We start from the raw sequence: 13,240 nt of genomic DNA on the forward strand, positions 1-13,240 counted from the left end.
ATTTGGGAGCATACCCCTCTATAATGAGCAGCCTCTGCCAAGGTGTGGATACAGCACAGCAGCAAGGCACAGGGCAAAGTCACCTTCAGCAGCCAGTGCCACGCTTGTCCCCCTGTGACAGCAACTGGAAAGTGAAGCAATGCTGTGCTCGTTGCAGCTGCTGCCTAAATATATCGATCGACTTCAAGTAGGAAGAATATTAAAGAGATGGTCTCTTGAAACAGGCAGCTGAGCTCTAAAAGCAGGATTGGAGCTTTCCTCATTTGGGTGGAGAAGAGAACGCTGGTGCTTCAGGGGGAAGAGCTGTCATGAATAAAGCAGCCAGATGGCTGGCGAGCCGACGGGCTGGAGGGAGGAGGGACATGGAAAGCTCTTGTCTACAGCAGAAAAGGATGGGATCTGTGCAGGTCTGGGGCATCTGAACTCACTGAGCAACAGCAGGTTTCAGATACATAAATACCCCCTTGCATGAGCCAAGATGCAACTCCCAGGGCTCCTTCCAACACCCTCCTAGTTACCCACCCTTTGGTCCAGCTCCTGCCTGTGCCCATGCTGGGAACTGGAGTCAGAGCCACGCTCCCCATTCACCTGCTATATATCATCCCAGCATCACCATTCCCTTCACTGCTGAGCCCCAAGGACACCCCCAGAGCACTGCAGGACCCCTGTGCCAGGCCAGCACGGGGCTTCTGTGGTGCATGAGCCCCATGCAGGAGCTCTCTCACTGCTCATCTTCCCTTCTTTCAAATGTAGATGTGGGGCTGTTCTGTCTCCCACCAGTCACTGACAGCCCCGATGAGAGCTGTGCTCCCAGGAATCAAAGTGCTTTGTGCCAGCACTCGATAATACACCCTGCTATACATTTTGATTACATTACAAATACGATTACTATTAAGCTACTATAGGTCTGCCAGGAATAATCCTGCGCTGACTCACTTGAGATGCCAGAGATGCTGCGTGAAATAGCTTCTCCTGCCACAGTCTGATTGCTGTGCTGCAAAGCTGGTCCATGGGCTTTAAATATACTGAATGTGCTCCGTAAATGAAATTCCTGGGATAATATTCAAATGTAATCCTCCAGGAAAGCATTGTCATGGCTCTAAAGGACTGTGCAGAGTCCCTCTCCCTTCCCACTGACATGTATGGGGACATTGTCATTCACAGGTCACTCATGGCAGGGCAGAGATTGCTTTAGAGGTCCCCTGTCCCCTTTCCACTGCCCCTTTCTGCTTCTGATTTGTACAAACTCAATCACAAGCCTGTTTCAAGCTGAATTCCCTGTGATTTGTATTAGGTTCCACTCTCTGCTCAGGTGTTTTATCACCGGAATGAATCCGAAGGAAAAGCACAGCACTTTGCTATCGGATCACAATGGATGTGGGCTGAGGGCCACTTGTGGGCTGGGGAATCATGTCCAACACCACCAACAGCTCCTGAAGAAATACTGTATGTTACAGCCTCCAGTTTAACACAGGGACATAAAATCCCAGCCCGGTTTGGGTTGGAAGGGACCTCAAAGCTCCTCCAGCTCCAACCCCTGCCACAGACAGGGACCCCTTCCATTGGAGCAGCTTGTTCCAAGCCCAACCTGGCCATGGACACTGCCAGGGATGGGACATGCTGTTCATGGAGATACATTTGGAAGTGAATTGGACAAGTTGTGAGGTTGCCAAGGCAGAAAATCCACTGCTGCTTTGGCAAGCGCAGTGATGTGCATCAGGATGAAACATGAATGGAAGCAAAGGTAAGCTGTCAAGAAGCAAAGATACATGACCAGGGCAGAAGTCTCTATAGCTCCATCCCCACAGCTCCTGGGTGCCCTGCAGCCATCCAGAGAGGCACTGGTCTGAGTAACTGGTGACACCAGGTTTCTGCCCATAGACTCACCAGTTACTAAAACCCATTGTGCAAAGTGCCCAGCATTCAGGGTGCAGCAGGGCTGCAGCACTGGCACCAGCACTTACCATGGTCTGAAAGCAGGAATGGAGCTGGGTCAGGAACGGAGGCTTCCCAGAGAGAGCCAGGACACGCTTTTCAACCATCGTGCACTCTACATCATCGTCCTGGATTACAACATCCTTCTTCAAGATCTTAACAGCATAGAGCTCATCCGTGCCCTTCCTCTCTGCCAGCATCACCTGCACGGGGAGAGGACACACAGTGAGTAAGGAAAACATGGATCTGCAACACTTGCAGCTTGCCATGGCCAGCAGTAACACCTTGCTGTTTATCCTGCAGCTCCCATTATAACCCAAAGGGATGCAGAAAGCTCCCAGCAGTATTCCCAGAAGCATTTAGGAACCCCAAGTCTAACAAGTAACACTTCTACATCCTCATCCCATCATCACCTCAAGGAGCACAGACAAAGGGTTTGCTCATGGCTGAGCCACTGATCACCTCTTGTCACCCTCCACCCCTGAGTCGTGCCCCAGTTCAGCACCCTCAAGGTGCAACCAGCATCAGTGCGGGGGGTCAGGAGTTCGAACACAGACTCCATCACATTAGGAAGTAGTAAAAGCTGCAAGTTGGAAAGAGTCAGTTTATAGCCAATAGTAAGAAAACCCAGTAAGATTTTCCCTGCCTCACACCTCCCTCTGCAATACACACAGGGATCAAAACCCAGCTACGTGCTGGTCCATCACCCAGGCAAAGCCTCTGTCATCCGGCAGGATCCAACCTTCCATTTTAAACCAGTTTCACCCATTTGAGGGTTAATTTATCACCATAAATGGGATGCACTGCTTCTGCTGGTGCAATTTGCCCTGTTAATCCCATCTGCCTCAGTGAGGATCCTCAGACCATGCTCCATCAATGCAAGCTGCTCCTCAGGCTGCTGCAAAACAGCCCCTGACCTTGCTTGCATCTCTCCTCCCCGCACTCTCTCATCACATTAGATTCGAGTGCTCAGTGGAAGTGAATTGCTTTCCATTCAACAAAGTCTGCTGAAAGCCTCCAGTCACAGCAGCAACACGAGTCTGGGTGTGTGGAAAATAAACCATGAGAAGCCAGCATCACTGGGCTGGAACTGAAACACATTTCAGGCTGGAGCAGACAGGCAGAGGAAACGTGAGCGGGTCTCACAGGTGACTTTTGAGACACTAAAGGTGATGGAATTCACCCTCTTGTCAGCACAAAGCAGACACAGGGACAGAGCCTTGTGCTCCCTGCTGCAGCGTGCCCGGATTCCCCATGGAGCCCTGAGCATCCCTATGGAGCCCTGAGCATCCTTTTGGAGCTGGAGCAGAGCCTGTCCTGGGGCAGAGCAGCCCAGCTTGGGGTCTGGGGCTCAGGCAGTGCTGTGCCAGCCCTGGAGCAGTAAGGCAGGAGGGGACAAGGCAGAGAACACAGCTCAGGGAGTGGGGACAAAGCAGGGACACAGCCCAAGGTCTTCAACGCTCACCCACTTGTTAGAGTGGAGATAACAGCACGCTGGGGAAGAGCCCTGTTGGGAACACAGCTCTGGCTCACTCAGGCACTTGGCTCATCTGGGTCTGGCTGCCCTTGACACGCTGCTGCTCAGGATTAGCTGGGAAAGGCACTGGGGCTCCGCAGAGCCAAGTGCTTTGGAGCAGCCTCTGACATTCCCATCTCCATCAGCAGGGCTGGGACTGCAGCAGCCACAGACCGTGCTCATCCCTTGGCAGGGCTGAGCAGCACAAGGACAGCTTCAGCGGCTCCAGGAGCTCATTTATTTACTCCCTGATGTTGGAGGAAAGTTGAGAACAGGAGCCCAGAACAGCTCAAAGTGCTGCTGGGATGCAGCCCAGTAAGGCACTGACACTGGGACCATATTAGTGCTTCATCCTTGCCACTGACAGCTCCCTGAGGGGTCTTGCAACAGCCCTTTACACTCAATGACAAGCTCAGAGCACCCACCAGCATGGGCAGCCCAGTGCCCTGCCTGCAGCCAGGGCAGCAGACACAGCAGCTCTCCTGCACCTCTGCCCTCATGCACAAACCAAACAATCCCTTTCAGTCCATCACCTCCACTTATCTTCACCACTTATATGTGAGTTGAGATTTACAAGTCACCATGGGCAGGTGCTAAAAGCCAGGGCTGGTTTTTAAGTGATAAAAGCAGATGGGCTTTGGCCATTCAAAGGTGATGGAAAAAGGGAAGAGGCTGCTCCAGGAATGCAGTTTATGGGAAGAGAAAACTAGGAGTAAGTGCACTTTATGCAACATCAATTATATACAGACCTACCTTGCTATCATAACCCTTCCAGAGTAACTAAACCAGGGAATCCCTGAGCTCACAATATGCTTTATTGCCCCAGAGGGACCACCAAGACATCCATGTGTGATCCCCACTGGAGCAGGGATGTGGCTGCCACCACCACCGCACACTTGGGCTCTGCAGGTTGGCTGGTGCACCACAATGAATGCAAACCACTGCTCCAGGGTGCACATGGACTGTAAATGTTTCCCACAGCAGCTTCCCAATGACGCAGTGATGCCACAGCTGAGCCATCCAGCCCTGCTTTATGGAGATGGGAAAAGGACTCTGCAGCTGCCTGCACCCAGCTGCACCCACAGTGAGGAGACCCAGAGGGAGAGCGGGTGTCTGGGTGAGCACAGAGGATGCTGATACCCTCACGTCATCTCTCACATCTGGGCTGGCAGTGCGAGCGGCTCCAGATGCTGTCGGGGTGTTACAGGGACTGTCAATCTGCACCCACAGAGGGGATTGCAGGCTCTGGTCTACAGCCAACAGAGACGCTACATCCTGCACCGTGTAACAGGCACAAAGAGCAGCCTTGGCCTCTTCTGCATGGGGCTGTTCACAGCCCATGGGCTTATGTGACCGTCCCGGACACTGTCTCGCTCCCATGGCAGCTCGGTGGTGCAGGGCCAGTGTGACAGCTTGGAACCACAGCTCATCCTGCTGCGTGGAGGAGCCTGCTCTGTGCTCTCATGTGCCAGGGGCTGGCTCATGCTGGCTCCTGTGTGCTGGCATCACAGCTCCTGTGTGCCTGCAGCATGGGGACAGGTAAGGACACAGGAGGAGGACAGCCACCGAGGAGCCAGCTTCACCATAAGGACAAAGGAAAGGATTGGGACCCACTCACTGCGGGTACAGGAGGATTCACACAAGTGAATGCCCTCAGCACAGTTTGGAAATGCCATGAAAATCACAGGTGAAGGAGGGAGCAGGAACCCAAACCCCACTGTGTGCCCAGGGACAGGGCACAGCTCTGCAAGTTACAGAGCAAGACCATCCCTTCTGCCACATTTCATACCAGAGAGGGGAGAAAAGCATTTTACTGCTCAGAGATTATCAACAGGACATGGAAATTGTCTCCCATTGCAATGTAATCCATAACAGCACAGGCAAAAGAATCAGCTCTGCTCAGAAATACACCATAAAACCCCCGGGAAAGATTGACAGTTTGATAGCATGACAGATTGATTAGCTGCAAAAATATGAGCAAGCCACATAATTTAACTTCCCTCTATTTATATTACAGCAAAGCGAACCCAGGGTGGGCTGTGCCAAGTGCTGCCTTCTCCAGTCAGGAACATCTCCCAGCCCAGTGCCAGCCCAGTGCCAGGGGACTGCCACCAGTCACTGCTCCTGGGGGCACTGGTGGACCCCATGCCAGGGTGGGCAGCAGCAGGGACCAGGACAAAGCCACTGAAACCCAGCAAGGAGCCCCCAGGGTCACCCCATGTCCTGAGGCTGAACAAGCTGAGCCAGGACCATGCACATCCCAGGCCCTGCCTCGGAGCTGCTCTCCAAATAAACTCCAATGCAATTGTCCAGCCCCTGACACTTGATGTTCAAGGCCAGGTTGGACACAGGGCTTGGAGCAGCTGCTCCAGTGGAAGGGGTCCCTGCCCATGGCAGGGGTTGGAGCTGGAGGAGCTTTAAGGTCCCTTCCAACCCAAATCAGGGTGACTATGAATTATTCCTGTACTACAGAGTCCTTGCTTGGGAATGCTCAGCATAGGAACTGGAGATATCCTGATGCTGAGCATAGAACAAGCAAGGTTATTAAACTTCACCAAGGCCAACACATGGATGCTCCTGACCACGAACACCACAGCAGCAGTGGAGGGAGACAAATACTGGTCAGTAAACCCGAGTGCTGATGCCCAGGGGTGAATAAGGTTGTTCCTGAGGCAGACACCCTCATGTGGGGTGATCACACTCAGAGCCAGGCAGCAGGGATGCTGGCAGCACAGCCAGCACAGGAGCAGGCAGTGCCCATCCTGGAGGGGTACACTGATGCCATGGACACCACCATAGTGCCAAGGGCTGGGAACAGGCAGGATCCAACACTAGGGCGCTGGGCTCCTCTCCCACCACATGGCACGGATGAGGGCACCTCTGGCTCCTTCCAACACATCCAGCACCTCTGTGAATGCACAACATGCAGGTGGCAAAGCATCCTCTGCATAGGGCCCTATGGGCACCTCTGACCATGCCACCTCAGCATCCCCATGCTGGAGCCAGGCAGTGGGACATCGGGAGGGGATCCATAGGGAATGCTGCCCAGCGAGGCGCAGGCACACGTGAGGGTGAGGCTGCATCAAGCCATAGAAACCAACGTGCTGTTTTAATTAGCACAAATTAGCATATTTATAACGTTCTGTTCCAGGGAACAGTTTCTGTCACACATCCCCTTATATAAGCCACAATGCCGACGGAAGCACTTGCTAATGTTTCTCAAATTGAAAGAAGGGGGGGGGGAACCACAACTACAGAGTGTCCAGATGCCAGGCACAGATTTAAAAGGGATTAGGTGTTGGGAGGGAGAGAAAAGGGGCAAAAGTGATGTGGAAACTGGGATGTGAACACATTCCTGAGGGAGAGCAGCACAGGCACAACGCACGGAGCTTTCCTGCTCCTCATGTTAACACACAGCAGAGGTGTAAACCACAGAGTAACAGCAGCCTCCTCCCTGGCAGCATCACTGATGGATGCTCCACGTGCCCTCCTCCTGTCACAGCTGTTTCAGTGCAGGAACCAGCTTGGAAAGGCAGCTTCACCCTCATGTTCGGGAGACAATGGGTGAGCATCACTGCCCTGGCATCCCCTCCTGCCCGCCCGAAGGCAGAGCAGCATTCCCTGCAATTAAGGCAATTCCCTCATCAGAGCAGTGTTGGGCCATCATCCATCAGAGCAGCAAACAGTGCTGGTGCACAGCAGATGCAGCCCCTTCCTCCGGAGCCCCAGCAGCCACTTGAGCGCTGGCATTCCTAATGGAAATCATGACAAAGTTGGCAAGACCCCAAGTAAAAGGCAGGCTCCAAGTCCCATAATTACTCAAAGAATGAAATCCTGGTACCACTCACAACCGTCTGGAATGTTAATTAAAATGTTCATGTATATTTGTAATTATTGGAGGAAGAAATGGCCACATCAAAGAGGACTTTAAAGGCACAGCACACGCATTGCTTCCCACAGGGAAGGAACCCCTGAGTTCTGTGCTGGTCTCATCAGACATCTCAGCTCCTCATCACTGTGACACGGCAGCACAGTCCATAAGAGAGCCAACAGACTGGGTTCCCATCACCTTAACACCAGAGCTCCCAGTCAGAGCAAGGACAGACCACACTGGAGCATCCCCCTGGCCGCAGCACATGGGTTCAATACGGAAAGCATAAAGGTGAATATTGTGTCCCACCTTCCCAAAGCTCCCTTTGCCCAGCACCATCAGGAAGTTGAAATCCGACAGTTTCATCCGATCTCTGCTCCCGTTGTTGTCGAACTTGGAGATGGCATTTCTTGTCTTCTCATCTGCAGCCTTGGACCCTGTTCCAATCTTGGCTCTCTGCAAAGATGGAGATGGGATGGGGAGAGAAGAGAAGGGATTACTGAAAACTGGGGACAGAAGTCACTATAAAACCAGTGAGTGCTCCTGAAACCCACATTCATCAGCTCTTTTCCAGCTCCCGTGAGCTACAGGAACCTTTCCTGCAAGAGACCTGGTCTATTGGGAGATGTCCTTGCCCATGGCATGGGGGTGAAACTGGATGAGCTCAAGGTGCCTTCAACCCAAACCATTCTAAGTGTGACAGGGAGAGCCAAGAAGGGCACTGGAGGAGTCACCAGCCCCAACACATTGCCCTTTATTGGGCTGGTTCCCAGTTAAATCTATGCAAAAGGATCTGGGAATCAAATCTGCCTTATCACCCCCACTGCAGCCTCTGCATCCTGGAGCTGCCCCTAATGTGCTCTAGGTCATCCAAAGTGCAGAACAGAGGCTTCAATGAGCCTTTTTTCTTTCCCCCTCAAAACCAGCTCCTGTCTCTCACCTCACTAGAGAGGGGCAGATGAATATAACTATATTAAGGTAAAACACAGGACTCTTTATGCAGCTCCACCTCCGTGACTCTCTGATCCTGATGAGAACTGCTCTCCTGGGCCGGCTGAGGCTGCACGTGGGAAGCTACAAACGCATTTGGAACGAAGCAGAATAGAAAGCACAGCTCCTGCTCCCCCAGCATCCGCTGCATCACAACTGCCTATAAAGGAGCCTCATAACCCCCCCCCCAGTTTAAACCCTGAACCTCCTCACTGGCCCAGTGCCTCCTTACTGGGCTGGAGGCTCCTTCCTCTGCTGAGCCACCGTTTGTAAACGCTATCTCACAGTTTCAATGTTTAGCAATAGGGGATGGGATGAGGCTTGCACCGAGCTCAGTCTAGCATGAAATTCCATTAACCCGATCCCAGCAGTTCAATTTGGCTGCTGCTCGCAGCTCCTCCAGATAGGAGCCTCACAAGTAATCTCCAAGCCTTTGCTGCTGCTAATTGGTTCTTGCCGGGTTCTCCATGCTGTAGGAACCTCCGCTCAAGGTCACCTGCAGCACCTACAGCCATCCCAAAAGCTCCAGCACTGAAAACTAAAGGAATAGTCCCTGGGAATTGCCAACATCAGCTCTGCACCAGAGGGGAGGTGGAAACCTGCCAGCAGCTGCTGGTACCTGCTGCAGTGGGATGTGATAGTGTTCCAGTGGGAAAGGGGAATGCACTGACAGGGGAACAGTCACCTCTCCCAGTGTACAAACAGTTTTCCTTACAGTAATCCTTAGGGTTCTACAACATCCCCACAAGAAGGGGATGCTGAATCAGAGCATTTTACTTCAGGTGACACAGAGCAGCTCTGGCACCAACCAAAGGCAATGAGGATCCAGCTCTGGGACACCCAACAGCAGCAGCCTCTGTGTCTCTGCCATGCCAGCCCTGTGCTGTGTGACTGCCTTCAGCAGTCCTCACCCTGTTGCATTTCAAAGCCATCTCCAAAGGGAAGGTGTACTTAGCAGCAGTTATATTCCATGAGAGCTTCCTGAACACTCCATCACAGCTGAAAAACAATCTCATCAGATCAGCCCTGACACCAAATTAACCTCTGTGAGAACAAGCTGCAATAAAATACAAGGGCACTATTATGTTTCTGTTAAATGACACCCAAAAGAGCAGCTCTGTTCCAGAGGAGCCCATATTCCCCCACACATCTGCAGCCCAGCAGCACTGGGTTTGGCCATGGGATCCCATGTATCATGGACCAAAGCAGGGCAAGGCTTTCAACCCTGGGCAGAGGGGAAAAGAGCAACACAAAGAGGGGAGAAGGAAGAGGATTCTCACTCACTTCATCCCAGCAAACCAGCCAGCTTCAGGCACAGCGTTCCCATCAGCCAAGGGTGACAGTGACCTTGGGTCCCTCCTGCTGACTGTAGCTGTTCCCCTACCTGGGTCTGAAGAGGGGGTGCTGCAACCACCCTCAGTCTCACACTCAACCTGCGGTTGTTCACACAGGATGTCCACAGGAGACAGACACAGCATCCCTGACACAATGGGCTCAGCAGGCAGTGGGGCCAGGAGGGGAAAGGGCTTTCCATGGAAGAGCCCAAAATAAGAGCTGGGAAGAGGTGAAGTTCATCACCGCAACTGAAGTGTCCTGCTTTGGCTATCAGGTGTCTCTAATGTCTCTAAGTGAGTACAAAAGTCCTGTATTTAATAGGCTCACACCATCTCAAGACCTCTTTAAGGTTTGAACTGTGCCAAATACTGCTCACATATTGTGTTAAAAACACACCTGACCTTCGCTGCCTGGCTCCATTTGTCAGCATGAATTTACTACACCTGAGCCTGTGCTATAGCAGTGGCTGAGGCTCCCATCCATCAGCCTGTCCCAGCAAGATGCTGATAGAGATGGAGCAGAATTGGCAGCTTCCCGCAGTGCTTTTGTGGTGTGAAGCCCATGATGTGCAGGATCTGGGCCACCGCAGGGATCACTGATGCCATGTGCCACCTCACCCAGCCATTGCTCTCCTCAAAACCCATCCTGATCCCAGTGCACCCGGCTGGGCACAGGGATGCCATGATGTGTAAAGGCTCAGAGAGGTTTCCTTCCCACGATCAGATCCAAATCCAATTCTATTAATATCTTAATTCACTTCAGTTGATGATATTAATTCATAATCAGCAGCATGACATTAAAACCAGATGAACAAATCCTGTTATATGGCACCTCAGAGGGTACAACTGCTGCACCATGTGCTGGCATCAGGAGCACGGTTACATCAGGTCATTCTGAGCCATCCACTATCCTCATCCTTCAACTGGAATAAAGCATTGGAAACACATTGATGATAATGTGCAACCTGTTTGGGCTGTACTTCTTTTGGCCACCCCAAAGGGTGAATTGTGTAGCCCTAACAGAAAGACATTGAAACAACGCACATGAAAGGGAAGCATTTGCTGTGCTGCGGGGAAATATGATTTAGAAATGGTGTCAGACTCCTTCCTGCTCACAGGCAGCAGAGGCAGGGACCAAGCACCCCCTTAGCAGAGCACATGGTGCAATCATCTGTTGTATTCTCAACCTGATGTAAATGCCACAGCATCATTTGTGTCTCCATCATCTCCTCACCCACCAGAAGCGGCTGCTCCTTTCGGAGGCAGGGAAAGTCCCTTGTGAAGGGCATGGCAGGAGGCAGCAAACAAACCCCCAGATAGGCAGCAGAGATCAATTCACCTCAAACTTCTGCCTCAGCTCCTCGTTTCCTTCTTCTCCCTCTGGAGGCACTGGGACGTTGAAGTACTCGCCCTCCTCCTGGCTCAGCAGCTTGAACCTGGAGGGACATGGGGAGATGTCAAGGTCAGGATGGGAGGCAATGGGAAAGGACAAACAGCAGCTCTCAGGAATCAGATCTGAGGGATCTCACCCAGCCCAGGGCGAAGCCTCAGCTCCATCCTGAACCTGGGAATCAATGGTGTTATCCAGAGACTGCACTGAAGGGACAAATGAGATAACAGAGGGGCAAGCTCTTCCTTTAAGCTTGTTTTCCCCATTAACTGCAGTTGTTTAGGTATGAAATACACAGCAGAGCTCACGCCAGCCAAACCTGTGACTTAGATTTCCACTTAGATTTCCTAACCCTAAAGGCTGGGAAAACCACCAGGCTGTGGCAGTGCATCAACTCCAGCCAACACGTGCATCCCTACCGGAGACTGGGAATATGTTCCCAGAGGAGAAGCCTCATCTCCATCAGGATCTGGTCTGTGACAATGGAGGCTCACAGACTGAGCCCCACGATATCACAGCCAGACCCTGCTGCAGCCCTATGATGGGTCAGTGCTATGTAGGTGTCCAGCCCATCCACTATCCCTCCTCCTCTCCATTCCCTGCTTTAAAAGAGATACATGTTCCTCCCATGGTGGAAAAGACAAGACAGAGTCAGGGGTGTTTGCTCAACTGGTGGAATGCAAATGAGTAGCACAGGTTTTGGTTTCCAGAAGACATAATATCTATTTCCAGTTATTACACTTGACATGGGAAGGGAACAGAGCTCTCAGGCATCAGTGGCTGGGGAAAAAACCCAAGGAAATAAGCAGCATGAGTCCTGCTGGGGGAGATAAAATGGAAATGAAGAGACCCATTCAGTGCGGTGTCACAGACCCACAGTGCTCATCTTCCATATGGGAACAAGGGTAATTACACACAGGAGCATCCCTCCTGGTGAACAGTGCCCCTTGGCATGGGTTCTGCTAGTCTGAGTGCTATGGAAGGGCTGTCCCTGCCACACATCATGGTCACAGTGTTCCATTCACCAGCTCACAGCCAGGCTCTCCTGCCCAGCTCACACACCAAGGAATTCAGCTGGAAAATGCTGGATTGGCAAATGCCTGGGAAGTGAGAGCCTGCAGGAACACCAGACAGAGACACCCGTGGTTGTTCCTGCCCATGGGAGGGAAAACCCCACCTCCAGCAATGCTGTGAGGGGCAGAAGGAGGTGACAAAGCCAGCCCGTGCAGGGACACTCAGGCACCCAGCACCCCCATATCCTGCTGGAGCAGCACCCTCCATGGGAGCCACAGCGACTGCTGGACCTTGAACAGAAGGATGCTGGTAAAGGACAATGAGCTGCCTCATCTTCATCATGTTCAAAACCCATCAGAGCTGCTTTTTGCCCACTGTGTTTTTAAAGCAATCACCACTCTTACCATCCATCGACTCCCGACTTCTGCAGCTCAGAAATCCCAAAGGACAAGGAGCCCATGAAATCATTCCTGCTGGTCAGATCCCAGTCCCAGATCTCCACAGACAACCGCCTGTCTTTGTCTGCCTCTTTCAGTTGGCTGCGAGAGAGCAAAGAGAAAGGGCTGGTTTAATTCCAGAGGCCACTGCTATGCCACCGTGCCCCTCCATGCTCCATAAGGACATGGCTGCAAACAGAAAGGATGGTCCTCAATGACTGTTCAATGCTCTAATACTGCATTTCCCATCACATCCATTTCAAATGGAGGATGCAGAGCTCCTGCCCTCGAACACTCAGCTTTGATCAGGGCTCAGGGCAGAGGTTTGCATGTTCCTGAGTCCCACTTACAGGACCAAAAGGAATTATTTCTCATTGAATCGGCTTAATGCCTCTGAACAATTAAATCAGCACCAACCCAATCCCATTAGTTCTTAGGGGTGAGAAGAAGGAGTTGAAAGGTTTAAACGTGTTCTGCTACTCACAATTTAAATGTCTCGTTCCACTCAGGATTCAGGGAGCACTTGATAGTTTTGGTCTTCTGTTTGCTTTCGTTTTTGGGGTCAGGGATTAGTTTAAGCTTCACGTAGGGATCTGACAAGCCATTAGGGTCCATAGGAACTAGGTTTTTAGCATCTCTTACTGGGGAAGAGAGAAAGGATTAAATTCAGTACCAAAAGTACAAACATACCCAACAATTGACAACTTCCCTGTGTGCCAAGAGCGAGTGTGAAAACAGTGATTAAAACCAGAA

At 51.9% G+C, this 13,240-nt stretch overlaps 1 protein-coding gene across 2 annotated transcripts in view; it reads right to left on the reverse strand.

Annotated features, from left to right (window-relative positions):
- PRKCB (protein kinase C beta) overlaps positions 1–13,240 on the reverse strand; it is a 102,662-nt gene that overhangs the window by 26,948 nt on the left and 62,474 nt on the right. For both annotated transcript variants that reach the window (XM_034065603.1, XM_034065602.1), the window contains exons 6-10: positions 12,972–13,128; positions 12,455–12,589; positions 10,986–11,082; positions 7,632–7,778; positions 1,965–2,138 (exon numbers count right to left, since the gene is read on the reverse strand). In XM_034065603.1, the coding sequence (XP_033921494.1) occupies positions 1,965–2,138; positions 7,632–7,778; positions 10,986–11,082; positions 12,455–12,589; positions 12,972–13,128 (710 nt within the window). The remainder of the gene's footprint in view (positions 1–1,964; positions 2,139–7,631; positions 7,779–10,985; positions 11,083–12,454; positions 12,590–12,971; positions 13,129–13,240) is intronic.

Source organism: Melopsittacus undulatus, chromosome 8 (genome assembly GCF_012275295.1).
Source record: "Melopsittacus undulatus isolate bMelUnd1 chromosome 8, bMelUnd1.mat.Z, whole genome shotgun sequence".
NCBI lineage: Eukaryota > Metazoa > Chordata > Aves > Psittaciformes > Psittaculidae > Melopsittacus > Melopsittacus undulatus.